This window comes from Mobula hypostoma, chromosome 7, assembly GCF_963921235.1.
Source record: "Mobula hypostoma chromosome 7, sMobHyp1.1, whole genome shotgun sequence".
NCBI lineage: Eukaryota > Metazoa > Chordata > Chondrichthyes > Myliobatiformes > Myliobatidae > Mobula > Mobula hypostoma.
Genome location: NC_086103.1, coordinates 161,709,268 through 161,723,121, shown reverse-complemented (window position 1 = coordinate 161,723,121; position 13,854 = coordinate 161,709,268). Strand labels below are relative to the sequence as shown.

Below are 13,854 nucleotides of genomic sequence, written 5' to 3'. Positions count from 1 at the left end.
AACATTTCCACAAATAAATTAACAAATAGCAAGATGCATTTACAACACAAGTTTAAAAACATAACAGCACAACACTACAAGCACTTCACTCTTGGCGAGACCCAGGTGGTGGCAGGGAGTTCGGTAGTCTCATTGCTTGGGGGAAGAAGCTGTTTCCTACTCTGTCCCTGTCCCATGGTACGGTACCTCCAGCCCAATGGTGGGGGCCAGGGGGGCGCAGGGGGGGTTCAAACAGATTGCTGACCAGAGACAGGGATTATCAACAATGCTAAGGGCCATGCAGAGACTTTATTTTCTAAGGAAGCTGAGATCCTTTAAGGTGCGCAGCAGGATATTGGAGATATTTTACCCACCTGTTGTAGCAGGGTAGTCTTCTTAACTGCTTTATGTTAGGGGAGCAGCATTGGTGCTGGTTATGCTAAAAGGCTAAATAAACTCATTGTACGTATAGCCTACATTATAATAAGGGACTACTTTATGTTTTAGTAAAACGTCATTGCGTGCGCTATTAGGCATGTATTGATCTGTCTGAGTGTGCCGAGTTCGGTTCCTGCCAGTAAAGAACCATGAACCTTAGCTCCCGTCTCCAGCGTTTTTATTAATAGCATTGTTGTGTAACCAGGCCACATACACAACAAATTGGCGATGAGGTTAACGAACCTACATCTTATCGGAATGCCGAGTTTTAGTTGGTAACGACACTCTGAGGAAGAGCACAAGGAACGAGTCAAGGAGCAGGAGAAGGAGGCAGAGCAAGGCCGCGAGTCTGAAAGGAAGCGGGAGCACAGCCAGGGTCGACAACATCAGGAGACCAAGAGACACAGTCAGAGCCGCAGCATGTCCAGCCGAGACCACAGCCAGTGCTGACCCCAGGGACTGAGGGTCTGCCTGCCCCAGAAGGGAGATAAAAAGGAGCAACACACACATCTAGACGGAGTGCGCTCATGGCGCTTGCAAAAAGGACACGTGAGTCAAAAAGAAAACAAGGGGAAAACGGAGCTAAATTAACATTAAAAAAATGGCGAAGATTGGACCCATTACAGCATTTGATAGCGGCATTGAAGACTGGGCAACTTACATTGAGAGAGTGGAGTTACATTGTGAGGCTAATGGTGTTTATGATGAAAAGAAAGCCAGCGTCTTACTCAGTATTATGGGAGCAAAAACATACGGGCTGCTACGGAGCTTGTTAACCCCTGAAAAGCCAGCTGACAAAATGTTCAAGCAAATAGTAGACATTCTCCAACAGCATTTAAACCCCAAACCGCTGGTCATTGCTGAAAGATTTAAATTTCACAATCTGAATCTGAGCAAAAATGAAAGCATTTCTGAATATTGTGCTGAATTGCACAAATTACCAGAACATTGTCAATTTGGAGCTGGTCTATCAGACGCACTGAGGGACAGGTTAGTGTGTGGCATGCACTGTGAAACCACACAGAAGAAGCTCCTGGGTGAAAAAGACCTTACATTTGAGAAGACGCTGAACATTGCAATATCAACGGAAACAGCTGCATGAGGTGCTTCCGAGATACTACAAAAATCTCTGGAATATTGCCACAAATAAAATGTCACTGAACAGAAATGAAGGAAAGAAATGTTACTGTTGTGGGAACATATCACATGACCCTGATGACTGTTGGTTTAAAGACAAAGAATGCAGAAACTGTGGCAAACAGGGCCACACTAGCAGAGTCTGCAAAGCTAGTAAACAGCAGAAAAAGGACAAAATACAGAGAAACAAGAAACCCCAGAAAGGAAAACACAACAATGTACACAAAATGGAAGAAAGCAGTTCTGATAAAAACGACTCAGACGAAAGTGAATTGTCTTGTCTGTAGCTTCACAGCGTGAAAGAGACAGATGATCGAAGAGTAATAGGGATCACTCCACAAGTGGCAGGTGTGAGACTGAAAGTGGAGTTGGACACAGGCTCAGCTTTAACAATGATCTCTGTACACGACTATAAATGACTGTTTTCTCACATACCTCTGAAACAAACTAAACTACTGCTAAAGACTTACACAGGACAGAAAGTGCATCTCAAAGGTAAAATTAAAGTGACAGTGACCTACGGAGACCAAACACAGCAGCTGAACCTCTATGTACTGAAAAATGGAGGACCACCATTGCTGGGATGTGAATGGCTCAGGAAAATCCAGTTGTATTGGCACACCATCAAGGCACTAGATGTGTCAACAAAGGAGGACAGCTCGGCGGGGAAGATGTCCGCAGCTCTCCTCTCACCCATTGTCGACTATCACAATGACGAGGAGGAGCTAGACAGTGTCAACGATGAGGATGAACACAGTATCCATGGCCACGACTCAGATGAAGATACAGAGGATGCAAGGGAGACAGATATTTCCAATAAGCACGATGATGAAGACTACCTGGAAGTCAAAGAGCAGATGTACCAGGAGAAATTGACATCTTTCAAAAGACAGCTACAGCAGTTACAGGAAGGCACTTTGCAGGAGTATCAGAAAAGGATGAAGAAACTAGATCAACAATACAAGGAAAGAATACGAAATACAGAGCTTTTTCTGCAAATGGAGACAGAACAAGTGGAAAGGAATTATATTAAAGAGAAGAAAGCAGCAGTGAAGGAATTTGAAGATAAAAAGTTTGAGTTAGAAGAAAAGAAAAAGATGACTGAGAATGAGAGGCTGACAATGGAACTCACAGGAGATTCTGTGGAGCTAAAGCCAATAATGACTAGGAAACTAAGGAGGACACCTAATGACTCTGTTCCAATTACAGACAAAAGACGAAAACCTGGACCTGTGCAGTTAAATTACTTGTTAACAGATGAACAGATAATGGAAGATCTGCGAACACTCAATAAGCTTAAATCACCAAAAAGACCAGCATCTCCGTCTTCTCCTCAGCATCTTCCCAGCACTCCTGCTGAATCACCAGCACAAAGATATGAAGCATGAATAGAAGATGGGAAGTTATAATACGATAAGAGATTGTATCATAAAGGTCAGGCGATCTACTTTACACTGTATTGTTGCCAAACAATTGATACTAGAACGTACAATCATCACAGAGATATTTGATTCTGCGCTTCCCGCTCCCTGGATTACAAATATTAAATATTAAAAATATTAAAAATAGTATAAATTCGTAAATATTAAAAATTTAAATAATAAATCATAAATAGAAAATAGAAAAATGGAAAGTAAGGTAGTGCAAAAAAACTGAGAGGCAGGTCCAGATATTTGGAGGGTACAGCCCAAATCCGGGTCAGGATCTGTTCAGCAGTCTTATCACAGTTGGAAAGAAGCTGTTCCCAAATCTGGCCGTATGAGTCTTCAAGCTCCTGAGCCTTCTCCTGGAGAAACTAATGATGATGAGGAAATGAAAGCAGGCAAGTCAACATTATCTAAGGAGAATACGAAGATTAGCTGTGTAATTAGCTCAGTTGGAACAAATGAGATCTGGGTAAGGAAGACAAGTGATAGCACAAAGATGCGTATATATCTAGGACAGCTGCACAAAGGAGTCTTTATTATACAGAGGTGATCTGCTGCCTAGAACTCTTAGCAAGTTGAAGGCGCACATCTTCTTAACTCCCTATGCTCAGAGGTCAACTGTTCATGACTTTTATATGGAAATCTGTATTAAAACAAACAAGTTTCTTGACAGACTGAAGAACACACTATTTCAAGACACTTTCCAAAGCCATCTCAGTTTTGATGATTGTACATATTTTTAAGAATAACATTCACCTTTTCACGGATTTCACTTTGCTTTCGTCTTCTTTGCAAGATGGAGGTGACTACTCTTTATGGCTGGAACCTGCCAATTTGTGGATTGTTTAATTTATTCCAGACAATAGAGTGAAGACCTATTTGCTTCAGTGCCGGACAATCTAGAGAAGACCCGCCCGCCCCCCCCCCAGAGACTTGAGTTATATATGGGTCTTAGACCAAAAGTAAAAAAAAGGCTTGTTATAATTTGATATTATTAAGTTACTTTGTTATAATTTGATATTATTAAGTTACTAAGTGAACAAATGGTAGGCGTTTGTATGCTAAGGGTAAATCTATTTGTTTAGCATAGTGCCCCATTTAAAAAAAACAAACAAACAGTTCATATACTATTAAAATAAAAGGGGAGGAGTGTACCATATAGCCTACATTATAATAAGGGACTACTTTATGTTTTAGTAATACATCATTGCATGCGCTATTAGGTGCTTATTGATCTGTACGTGTGTGCCGAGTTCGGTTTCTGCCAGTAAAGAACCATGAACCTTAGCTCCCATCTCCAGCGTTTTTATTAATAATATTGTTGTGTAACCAGGCCACATACACAACACTCATCAAAAAGGCTGGATCAGTGCTTGGCTACAACCCGGACTCTTGAGTTAGTGGTGGAGAAGTCACTAAACAAACTGTTGTTCATTATGCACAATCAGGCACATCCTCCCCATGACCTGCCGAATAAGCAGCGGAGCACCCTTTCAAACAGACTCATTCAGCTCCGCTGTCACAAGGATTGTTACAGAAAATCTTTCCTACCAAATACAACAAGCATATACAACATTTCATCTCTGTGCGACAGGAGAACACACATCATAGTACAATAGTCTCTGCTTTATTGCTTCATACATTATTATTGCACATTGGTACATTTTGTGTATACTATTATTCTGTATCTATTATTAGTTAAGTCTGCACACTGCCAAGTGCATTTTTCAATGTTACTGCGGTAACGGAAGAATTTCCCAAGCGGGATCAATAAAGTATTATTAATAATATTATTACACAGTGACCCAGCTGGTGGCGTGGTGGCATCATTACTGGACTTCGGGACGAAAGGTCCCAAGTTCGAATCCAGCCAGCTCCCCTGCACGCTTTTCATCTGTGCTGGGTTACGAGCTGGTGATCTCTTTGGAAACTCAGCCGGCAGAAGGCAATGGCAAACCACTCCTGCAACTTGCCTCGTGCGCGGTTCCCCACTATGTCAGAGAGGCGGCGTGGAGGGAAATCGTCCGCTAACCGGAGAAACTCCGGATGCGACGTACCTTACCTTTCCATTACACAGCACATCTGCATTGTTATTGTTTTCTCTTGCACTACTTCATTGCACAGCTGTAATGAAATTATCTGTATGGATGCCACACAAAATAAAGTTTATTTGTACCTGTGACAATAATCGGCCAACTGCACTCGAGGGAATCTCTGGTCCTTACTGCAAATTAGCAAAGAAGTATCCAGGATGGCAATAAGAACCTTGAACAGCTCCAACATGGGCTGGCAAGTGAAAACAGCTGAAAGAGTCCTCCAGATGACTTGCCTGCCTGCTGTCAAGCACCTCCTACCCGGCTTCTGCAGAATACATATTTCACTGATAAGTAGTATCAGCCAAGCTCAGAGTTACAACAACAGAAACTCACCCTGGATCTTGAGGGACTGGAAAGGTCTGATCTTTTGTTTGCCGGTTCTTGTTGAGATATAGCTGAGGTGCCTGGCTTCAGGACACACTTATCCTGTAATACTTCCACAGATATCGTAGCAGCAGGTTTCACAAGATAAGTGCAAGGGCTTGCAGCAAGAAATTGCAATTCCAGGAAATGAGAGTCATACAGTCAGAGTCAGAATCATACAGTATGAAACAAGCCGTTCAACTCAGCACGTCCACTCAGACCAGTGGCATCTATTTGTATTAATTCCATCTTCCAGCCCTGAGCTTTCAAAGTCTTCATGATTTGTGCTCAGGTAGATGGCTCTTAAACCTTATTAGCATCTCTGCTTCCACCACAATTTACTCCAAGTACTTACCATCTCTAGGTAAAAAAGAGTTCCCCTCAAAATCTCTTACCCCTTAGTGGAATCTATGTCCCCTAATTTCATTCTCTTCTAGTAAGAGGCAAGGATTCCTGCAGTATTGTTATCTATAACCCTCAATTTTACATATTTCTATCATGTCTCCTCTTAATCTCTTTCACTCCAGTGGAAAAAAGACTTTGCTTCTCCTGTAACAAAATCCCTATTCCAGGTAAAATCCTGGAGAACCTTCTCTACACCTTCTCCAGTGCCATGTTGTTATTGTATGTAGGACCAGAAGCACTAGCAGTACTCCAGCCAAAGTTGACCATTGTTTTATAAAGTTAGAGCATAACCTCCCTGCTCTTGTGTGCAGTGCCTTAACTGATTAAGGTCAGCATTCCATATGTGTTATTATCACAGAACTTCGAACGTATGTACAAAGTTCGTGAATGCTTGCATGGAGGATCATCACCTTTGTCATGGTGGAGGGGCTTGTGGGTTCCTGAGATCGCAAGAGCGATACAGTCTGGAGTTTAGCCATCTGGCGCTTAGCTCCTGGTAGCGTCAAGGCCTGTGCATTAACCTCACCACTTTAAACAAAGCCACGTACAGGCATACTGCATTAAGGGAAGTCCACCCCAACATCTTGGATTAAGTCCCGTGGTGATCAGCAAGCGACAAAAGGATTTGAATGGTGAGGTCCGAAAGCCCCTAGTCACAAACTGGCCAGAATACATGAATCCCAGGTCTGCCTGTATACCCACCCAAATAGACAGCCCCTCATATATGACTGAAAAGATTGCAGTCCTCCTATTCATGGTGAAGATCCTGGACTCACTAGTACTCCCAAATGCATCACCTCAATTCCTACTGCAATTGCTCAGGTCATTTAACTATCACATCAAGGTAATCTTGTCATGCAAGACTGCCTTCAATAGGGACAACAACTTTACCAATCTTAGTGTCAACTGTGAACTTGCTGTCCATGGCACCTATATCACACGTATGGATGTTCCCTCCATGACACTGTAGACTTCCATTGGTTACTCTAGTCTCCTCCCTCAGCACAGAGGTATGCTAGTAGGTTATCAGAATCAGGTTTAATATCACTGACGATATGTCATGAAATTTGTTGTTTTGCAGCAGCAGTACAGTGAAACACAAACTATAAATTGCAGTAAGAAATAGATACATAATTAAATACGTAGTGCAAAAAGAGGAAAAACAGTAAAAATTCATTGTCTGTTCAGAAATAAGACCATAAGATATAAGAGCAGTATGAGGCCATTTGGGCTATTAAGTCTACTCTGCTATTCCAGCATGGCTGATTTATTATTCCCCTCAGCCCCATTCTCCTGCCTTCTCTCTGATCTGATGGCAGATACATCCAGAATGTGCAGGAGTGCAGTGCCAATTTTTTAGGTGCCAGACTGACAAAATATCACACCCAATTTGTGCACCTGCTCATTTCATGTACTGGGCAACTTCCTTGACCCGTTCATGTAATGAGCAGGTACACAAATTGGGTGTGACATATATAGATGAATAGGGCTTCTTATAATGTCAAGCACTAAACCAAGATGAAAGAAATATATGAACTCCAGAGCTGCACAGCAATATAGTGATAGTTAAGACATTAACAAGATTATAGCCTATCACTACATTTCAGTGTATAACTGGTACAATAAAACATATAATACTTAATTTAATAATATGACAAAGTATTGCACAGTTCACTCACTAATTATCATAAAATATAATTACCAAGCAGGTAAAGAAAAAGACAGTAATCAGGTATTTTACCAATTTAAAAGTAATTACCTACTTACCAAATGCCACCAATGAGAAGTTTCACAATAATTTCCACAAAGGGTCAGGCATAATATGTGTTCGGGGGTCTGAAGCAACTCTTATAACCATATAACAATTACAGCACGGAAACAGGCCATCTCAGCCCTTCTAGTCCATGCCGATCTCTTACTCTCACCTAGTCCCACCGATCTGCACTCAGCCCATAACCCTCCATTCCTTTCCTGTCCATATATCTATCCAATTTAACTTTAAACGGCAACATCGAATCTGCCTCAACCACTTCTGCTGGAAGCTCGTTCCACACAGCTACCACCCTCTGGGTAAAGAAGTTCCCCCTCATGTTATCCCTAAACTTTTGCCCTTTAACTCTTGTCCTGGTGTCATCTGCTGATCTGTGGTACTGCAGCCATGATGTGACGTGCGGCTCAGGATTCCACTGAACTAGAGGAGGTCCGTGTAGTTTAACAAACATAAGTGATGATACATGATTTATGAGAATTCTTGTTGTTGTTATTATCAAGTTCATGCGACTGAATCCTCTCTCACACACGGTAGTACTAATAGGAATAACTTGTGAACAGCTCAGTAATGGGCGTAAATCTTGGGGGATGCGGTGTCCACAATCCTCCACATAATCTCTGAAGGCATTTATTACAGAGGAAGAAGAAAGCTTAAACCTCTTACAGAGAGATGATATTGCAGCTTCTCCATAATTAGGCTGTATTTCAGCAGGCCAGTTATCTTTATCAAGGACACACATTTCATTTAGCAAGGATTTATACATACTTTGAGGTTTAGAAGTTTGAGAACCTTTCAAGGATGTTGCCGTGAACATACATTACTGCAAATTGCTTATAAGACTAGTAAGAAACTGTAAATAATTAATGGAGACAATTTTGTTGCTGCTTGTTAAGGTAATTTCTCCAAACTTCCCTTTTCAACTGCCCCTTGAGCTTCTAGAGTTTTTGTTGCTCTTTCAGTCCATGCAGTGATCTTATGCTCTGTTGGATCAGTTTGTCTACGTAAACAATCGTAGTAGTGCGTTTCTGTAAACACTCTGACAGTAAACCAAGTTCATGAAATGTGTCATACATTGGAGCTAAGTCCAATAGAAACTGTTCTGAAGAGATTCTTTTCAACAGACCTTCATAGGTTTTTCTGTCACTCCCAGATCTTGTTTCATCCTTCATTGCTTTTTCAAAATGAAAACACAGTGCTTCATAGTTTTGCCACACTGCTGAAACTCTTCGAAACGAGCTAGCTACCCACCTGGTGCCCAGAACATGGCCTATTTTGCAAATTTGTTGTTCTAGTGAGAGGCACATTCAGACAGTTCCTTTTGATTTTGAGGTGATCTACTGTAAACAGAGTACAATTTGTCCATAAATGATTGAAAATGATTTATTCCATGAACTTCTCTCACCAAATCACCTACTGCAAGTTCTAATCTGTGATTAAGACAGTGCCAAATTATCACATCAGGGTAATGTTCCTTGAAAATTGCAGCAACACCAGATTTGACACCAAGCATTATGCTCGCCCCATCACTAGCAAATGCAACAAGGTCCTTTTTCAAGTAAGAGTCATCAAACCCATGGTTATTGAGACAGTTCAACAGATGCTTAGCAATAGTTGCAGCTTTCTGATCAGGCAGTTCAATTAGATCTAAAAACATAAAATGGGGATCCCCTTCCTTATCACTTTCACATTTCAAATAAGCTATTAGGGCGGTCTTAATGCTCAGGCTTGTTGATTCATCAATGAGAACAGAAAATTTGCCATTTATCTGCTTGATATGCTGGCAAATTTTCTTTTTCATATTAATAGCTATGTGATTAATGTTCTCTGTAGCACTAGTGCGGGAATGCAGTCCAATTCCAATGCCAATACCATTTTTTTTGAAGTTCCAATAAGCCAAAGTGATCTGCCATTCTGAGCTAAATAATATGCAGAACAAGAAATTGAACAAGTTGCCTTTAGATGCGAAGCATTCATGGTCTCACATAATTTTCCAAGATCATCTTCACTTGCTATATTTTCAACACTTAGAGCATCAGTGTGAGCTTTTGATAGATTGTGATCAACAATTTTTTTTCTGAGAGACTTCAAGCGTGTACTTCGATCGGCTCCATAATAGGATACGGTGCATCTGCCATGCTGATTCTCTCATGATCTTCAAGTTCTTGAGGCCGTAGCGCTTTACATAGCTAGCCAGCCATCCCTTACTAGCCTTAAACTCCTTCCTTACGCTTTCCTCAACCCCCTCACAGTAGTGCTCATAGAGGCTAAGTGCTTTTTCACGCATAATTTTGCCATCGACAGGGATACGCTTCTGTGACATGTCCTCTAGCCACACACTTAATGGTTTCCCAGTCTTTGCAAGCACTTTATCACGAACCAGAGAGACCATTTTTGCCGTTGTGGGGTAGCACTAACACTTCCACAAATTTCAGCTTCTTTCTGCTTTATTGTGCGAATGCTCGATTCGTTCTTACCGACCTTACAGCCCCCTTCGGCAAGCGACATGCCACTTTTCAAAAGATCTAAGATTTTTATTTTCTCGGTGAACAATGCTCAAACAACGAGTGCTGGAGAGAGACTGAGGATCTGTGAAATAGCGGGAGGCTACGGCAAGGTACGCTGGTTCAACGGGTCGAGCGAGAAGGAATTTTACAAAACAGTCACCGCTCCAGGATTTCACCAAAAACAATCAAATATCCCAAGGTTATTAGTGGTATTTTCCCCACCAGTCAACACCCCCTCTCCCCAACCCCATTTCCGTAAAATTCCCTCTATTTAATATGCGGCCACTGTTAAATTCCCCGCTTGTTTATTTTGACTTTCTTTTACAGAGGTGCCGGGACAGCGCTCCGGCAGCACGGCACCCCCGAGTATGTGTCTTGTACCTCCTCCCCGATAGTAGCAATAAGAAGAGGGTGTATCCATGGTGATGGGGGTCCTTAATGATGGATGCCACCTTTTGAACATGTCCTCACTGCTGGGGAGGGCAGTGTCCATGCTGAAACTGGCTGAGTTTGCAACTTTCTGTCATTTTTTCTGATCCTGTGCAGTGGCCCCTCCAAGCCAGGCAGTGAAACAACTAGTTACTGGCAACAGTAAATCTACTTTTAATCAGTTTAATGGCAAAGAAGATTGGGGGGGGGGGGTGCGGAATTGATAGCCACGTGTGAGAGAAATTAAAACAGGCAAATAAGGGAGAAGAAGTGGGATTGCTTGACCGAGCACTGGTGTGGACCCAATGGATGAATAGCTCCTTTCACCGTCGTTGCAAGTACAAGAGGGGAGGGCACCTACAGACATCCACACCCTTTGGATGATACAAGATTTGCAAACGTCTTTTCCAAGGCATGCACAACAATGTCAACAAGCTAGTAGTAAGTCACATTGGAATTATAAATATCACAGTGAGGAGCTCAAACCTTACTTGGTTCAAAATTGGATTTCAAAAGACTGGATTCACTAGCCTACCAATAAGTATTGCAACACATTACAAATGAGGCAATTATGATAGGACTTCAGTTTTATGTATGTGGGAGTTCTCCAGAGCACTAAGAGGCGATCACGGAGGGAGAGAAGAGGAACAAAGAGTCAACTGAATAATAGCAAGCATCTGGTTTCGATAGGCATGGTATTATGCATTATAAATTCAAATTAACTAACTTAAATCCTCCTCCAGCCTGACCATCATTTTGATCTCCTGCCATGCTCCAGAAGAGCCTAATGCGAATTCGTGGAAGAATATCTGGTTGTCCAACTTGGCACATTACAGCCCTCGGAACTGTAACTAGAGGGATATGTAGGAGGGAAGGGTTAGAAACATAGAAAACCTACAGCACAATACAGGCCCTTCAGCCCACAAAGTTGTGCTGAATATGTCCCTACCTTAGAAATTACCTAGGGTTACCCATAGCCCTCTATTTTTCTAAGCTCCTTGTACCTGTCCAAAAGTCTCTTAAAAGACTCTATCATATCCGCCTCCACCGCCGTTGCCGGCAGCCCATTCCACGCACTCACCACTCTCTGCATAAAAAATTTACCCCTGACATCTCCTATGTACCTTCTCCCAAGTACCTTAAACCTGTGCCCTCTTGTGACAGCCATATCAGCCCTGGGAAAAAGCCTCTGACGATCCACATGATTAATGCCTCTAATCATCTTATACACCTCTATCAGGTCACCTCTCATCCTCCATCGCTCCAAGGAGAAAAGGCTGAGTTCACTCAACCTGTTTTCATAAGGCATGCTCCCCAATCCAGGCAACATCCTTGTAAATCTCCTCTGCACCCTTTCTATGGTTTCCACATCCTTCCTGTAGTGAGGCGACCAGAACTGAGCACAGTACTCCAAGTGGGGTCTGACCAGGGTCCTAATTAGCTGCAACATTACCTCTCAGCTCCTAAATTCAATTCCATGTATGCCTTCTTAACCACAGAGTCAACCTGCGCAGCTGCTTTGGGCATTCTATGGACTTGGACCCCAAGACCCCTCTGTTCATCCACACTGCCAAGAGTCTTACCATTTATACTACTGTATATTCTGTCATCCTACTTGACCTACCAAAATGAACCACTTCACACTTATCTGGGTTGAACTCCATCTGCCACTTCTCAGCCCAGTTTTGCATCCTATCAGTGTTCTGCTGTAACCTCTGACAGCCCTCTACACTATCCACAACACCCCCAACTTTTGTGTCATCAGCAAACTTATTAACCCATCCCACCACTTCCTCATCCAGGTCACTTATAAAAATCATGACAAAGGGTAAGGGTCCCAGAACAGATTCCTGAGGCACACCACTGGTCACCAACCTCAATGCAGAATTTGTCCCATCCACAACCACTCTTTGCCTTCTGTGGGCAAGCCAGTTCTGGATTCACAAGGTAATGTTCCCTTAGATTCCATGCCTCCTTCCTTTCTCGGTAAGCCTTTCATGGGGTACCTTATCAAATGCCTTGCTGAAATCCATATACACTACATCTACTGCTCTTCCTTCATCAATGTGTTTAGTCATATCCTCAAAAAATTCAATCAGGCTCATAAGGCACGACCTGCCCTCGACAAAGCCATGCTGATTCTTCATAATCATACTATACCTCTCCAAATGTTCATAAATCCTGCCTCTCAGGATCTTCTCCATCAATTTACTGAAGTAAGACTCACTGGTTAGGTTGATCTTAAGAGTACAAGGTCAGCACAAATGAAATGGGCCAAAGGGCCTTTTCATTGGGTTAAACTACAGAACATAGAACACTACATGTCAAACAACATGTAGTTCATTAACTAGCTCATTAAGCAGAATTTCAAAGGATCGAGATTTTTTTCTTTAGTGGACTTCTCCAAGAGAGTTGTACACCTGATTTACATTTGAACCAGCTCTGATGAAAAGTCATTAGCAAATAATAGCTACCGGTTCTCTCTAATTCCCCACATATTTCCATTGTTTGATATTTCACAGTCCCAGCTTTATTTCTCTATTCCTCTCCATCCACTGATACACCACCTCCCCCTCCACCCTCCAGCATCACTTGCGGACTGAACCTCCGCAAGGAACAAGCCTCAACAACCGTCTCTCATCCAGGACCACCACTTGGGGCATTCTAATGGAGCGTCTCTGTATTAGCGGGACGAAGTCGTTACTGTTCCTGCCACCTTCCCCTCTCTCTACGGATTGCAGAGATGATTTCCATCTCCACAGACTTTCAATGCTTTCCCTTTGTTGGTTTCGATTATTGTGACTGGCTTACTGTAAAATAAAGGATTAGTTGTTATTTTATGTCATACGCGCTTTATGGTAAATTCATTCAAAAATGTTAAGGTTTATGCAATTCAGCAAAAGAAATTGGGAAAGCAGAGGCAATCAATGTACTTACCTCACGACAGAGTGGAAAAAATAACAAACGATGCACCAAAACTATTGCATTCTCCTCAACGTCTGACCCAGCTCACTTCAAATAGTTGGAATGACTATCCCGATCTCTATTTATACAGGGAGCCAATTGCTCATTGGTTGAAGGGATGTTCCCTTCTCGACCACTCGTGTCCGTGATGGGAGTCCCGCGCACTTCAACACAGGAAATCCGACCATCTGATCAACAAATTACCCCAAATCAAAAGCAAGGGAACACCAAACCTGGCCAGAGGTCCGGCAAGAGAAGATTGTTTATGGCAGCGTTATTCCCGACCATCCAGGTGTATCGCCTTTAAACTACCTGTAGTCATGCGAAAGTTTCATCGATTT

The 13,854-nt window shown here is 42.3% G+C and overlaps 1 protein-coding gene across 7 annotated transcripts in view; it reads right to left on the bottom strand.

The window, feature by feature from the left end:
• LOC134349711 (dicarboxylate carrier SLC25A8-like) overlaps positions 1 to 13,576 on the bottom strand; it is a 58,640-nt gene extending 45,064 nt beyond the window's left edge. Inside the window, exon 1 of one of the 7 annotated variants that reach the window (XR_010018756.1) lies at positions 13,487 to 13,576. Coding sequence is in view for 1 of the 7 variants with exons in the window: in XM_063054450.1 (XP_062910520.1) it covers positions 11,277 to 11,304 (28 nt within the window). In the remaining 6 variants the exon portion in view is untranslated. Of the gene's footprint in view, positions 1 to 5,157; positions 5,317 to 5,410; positions 5,785 to 11,276; positions 11,865 to 13,486 lie in introns of those variants that run through there. The other 6 variants (XR_010018753.1, XR_010018755.1, XR_010018758.1 and 3 more) reach the window with 6 other exon arrangements.
• Positions 13,577 to 13,854: the final 278 nt, after the last annotated feature.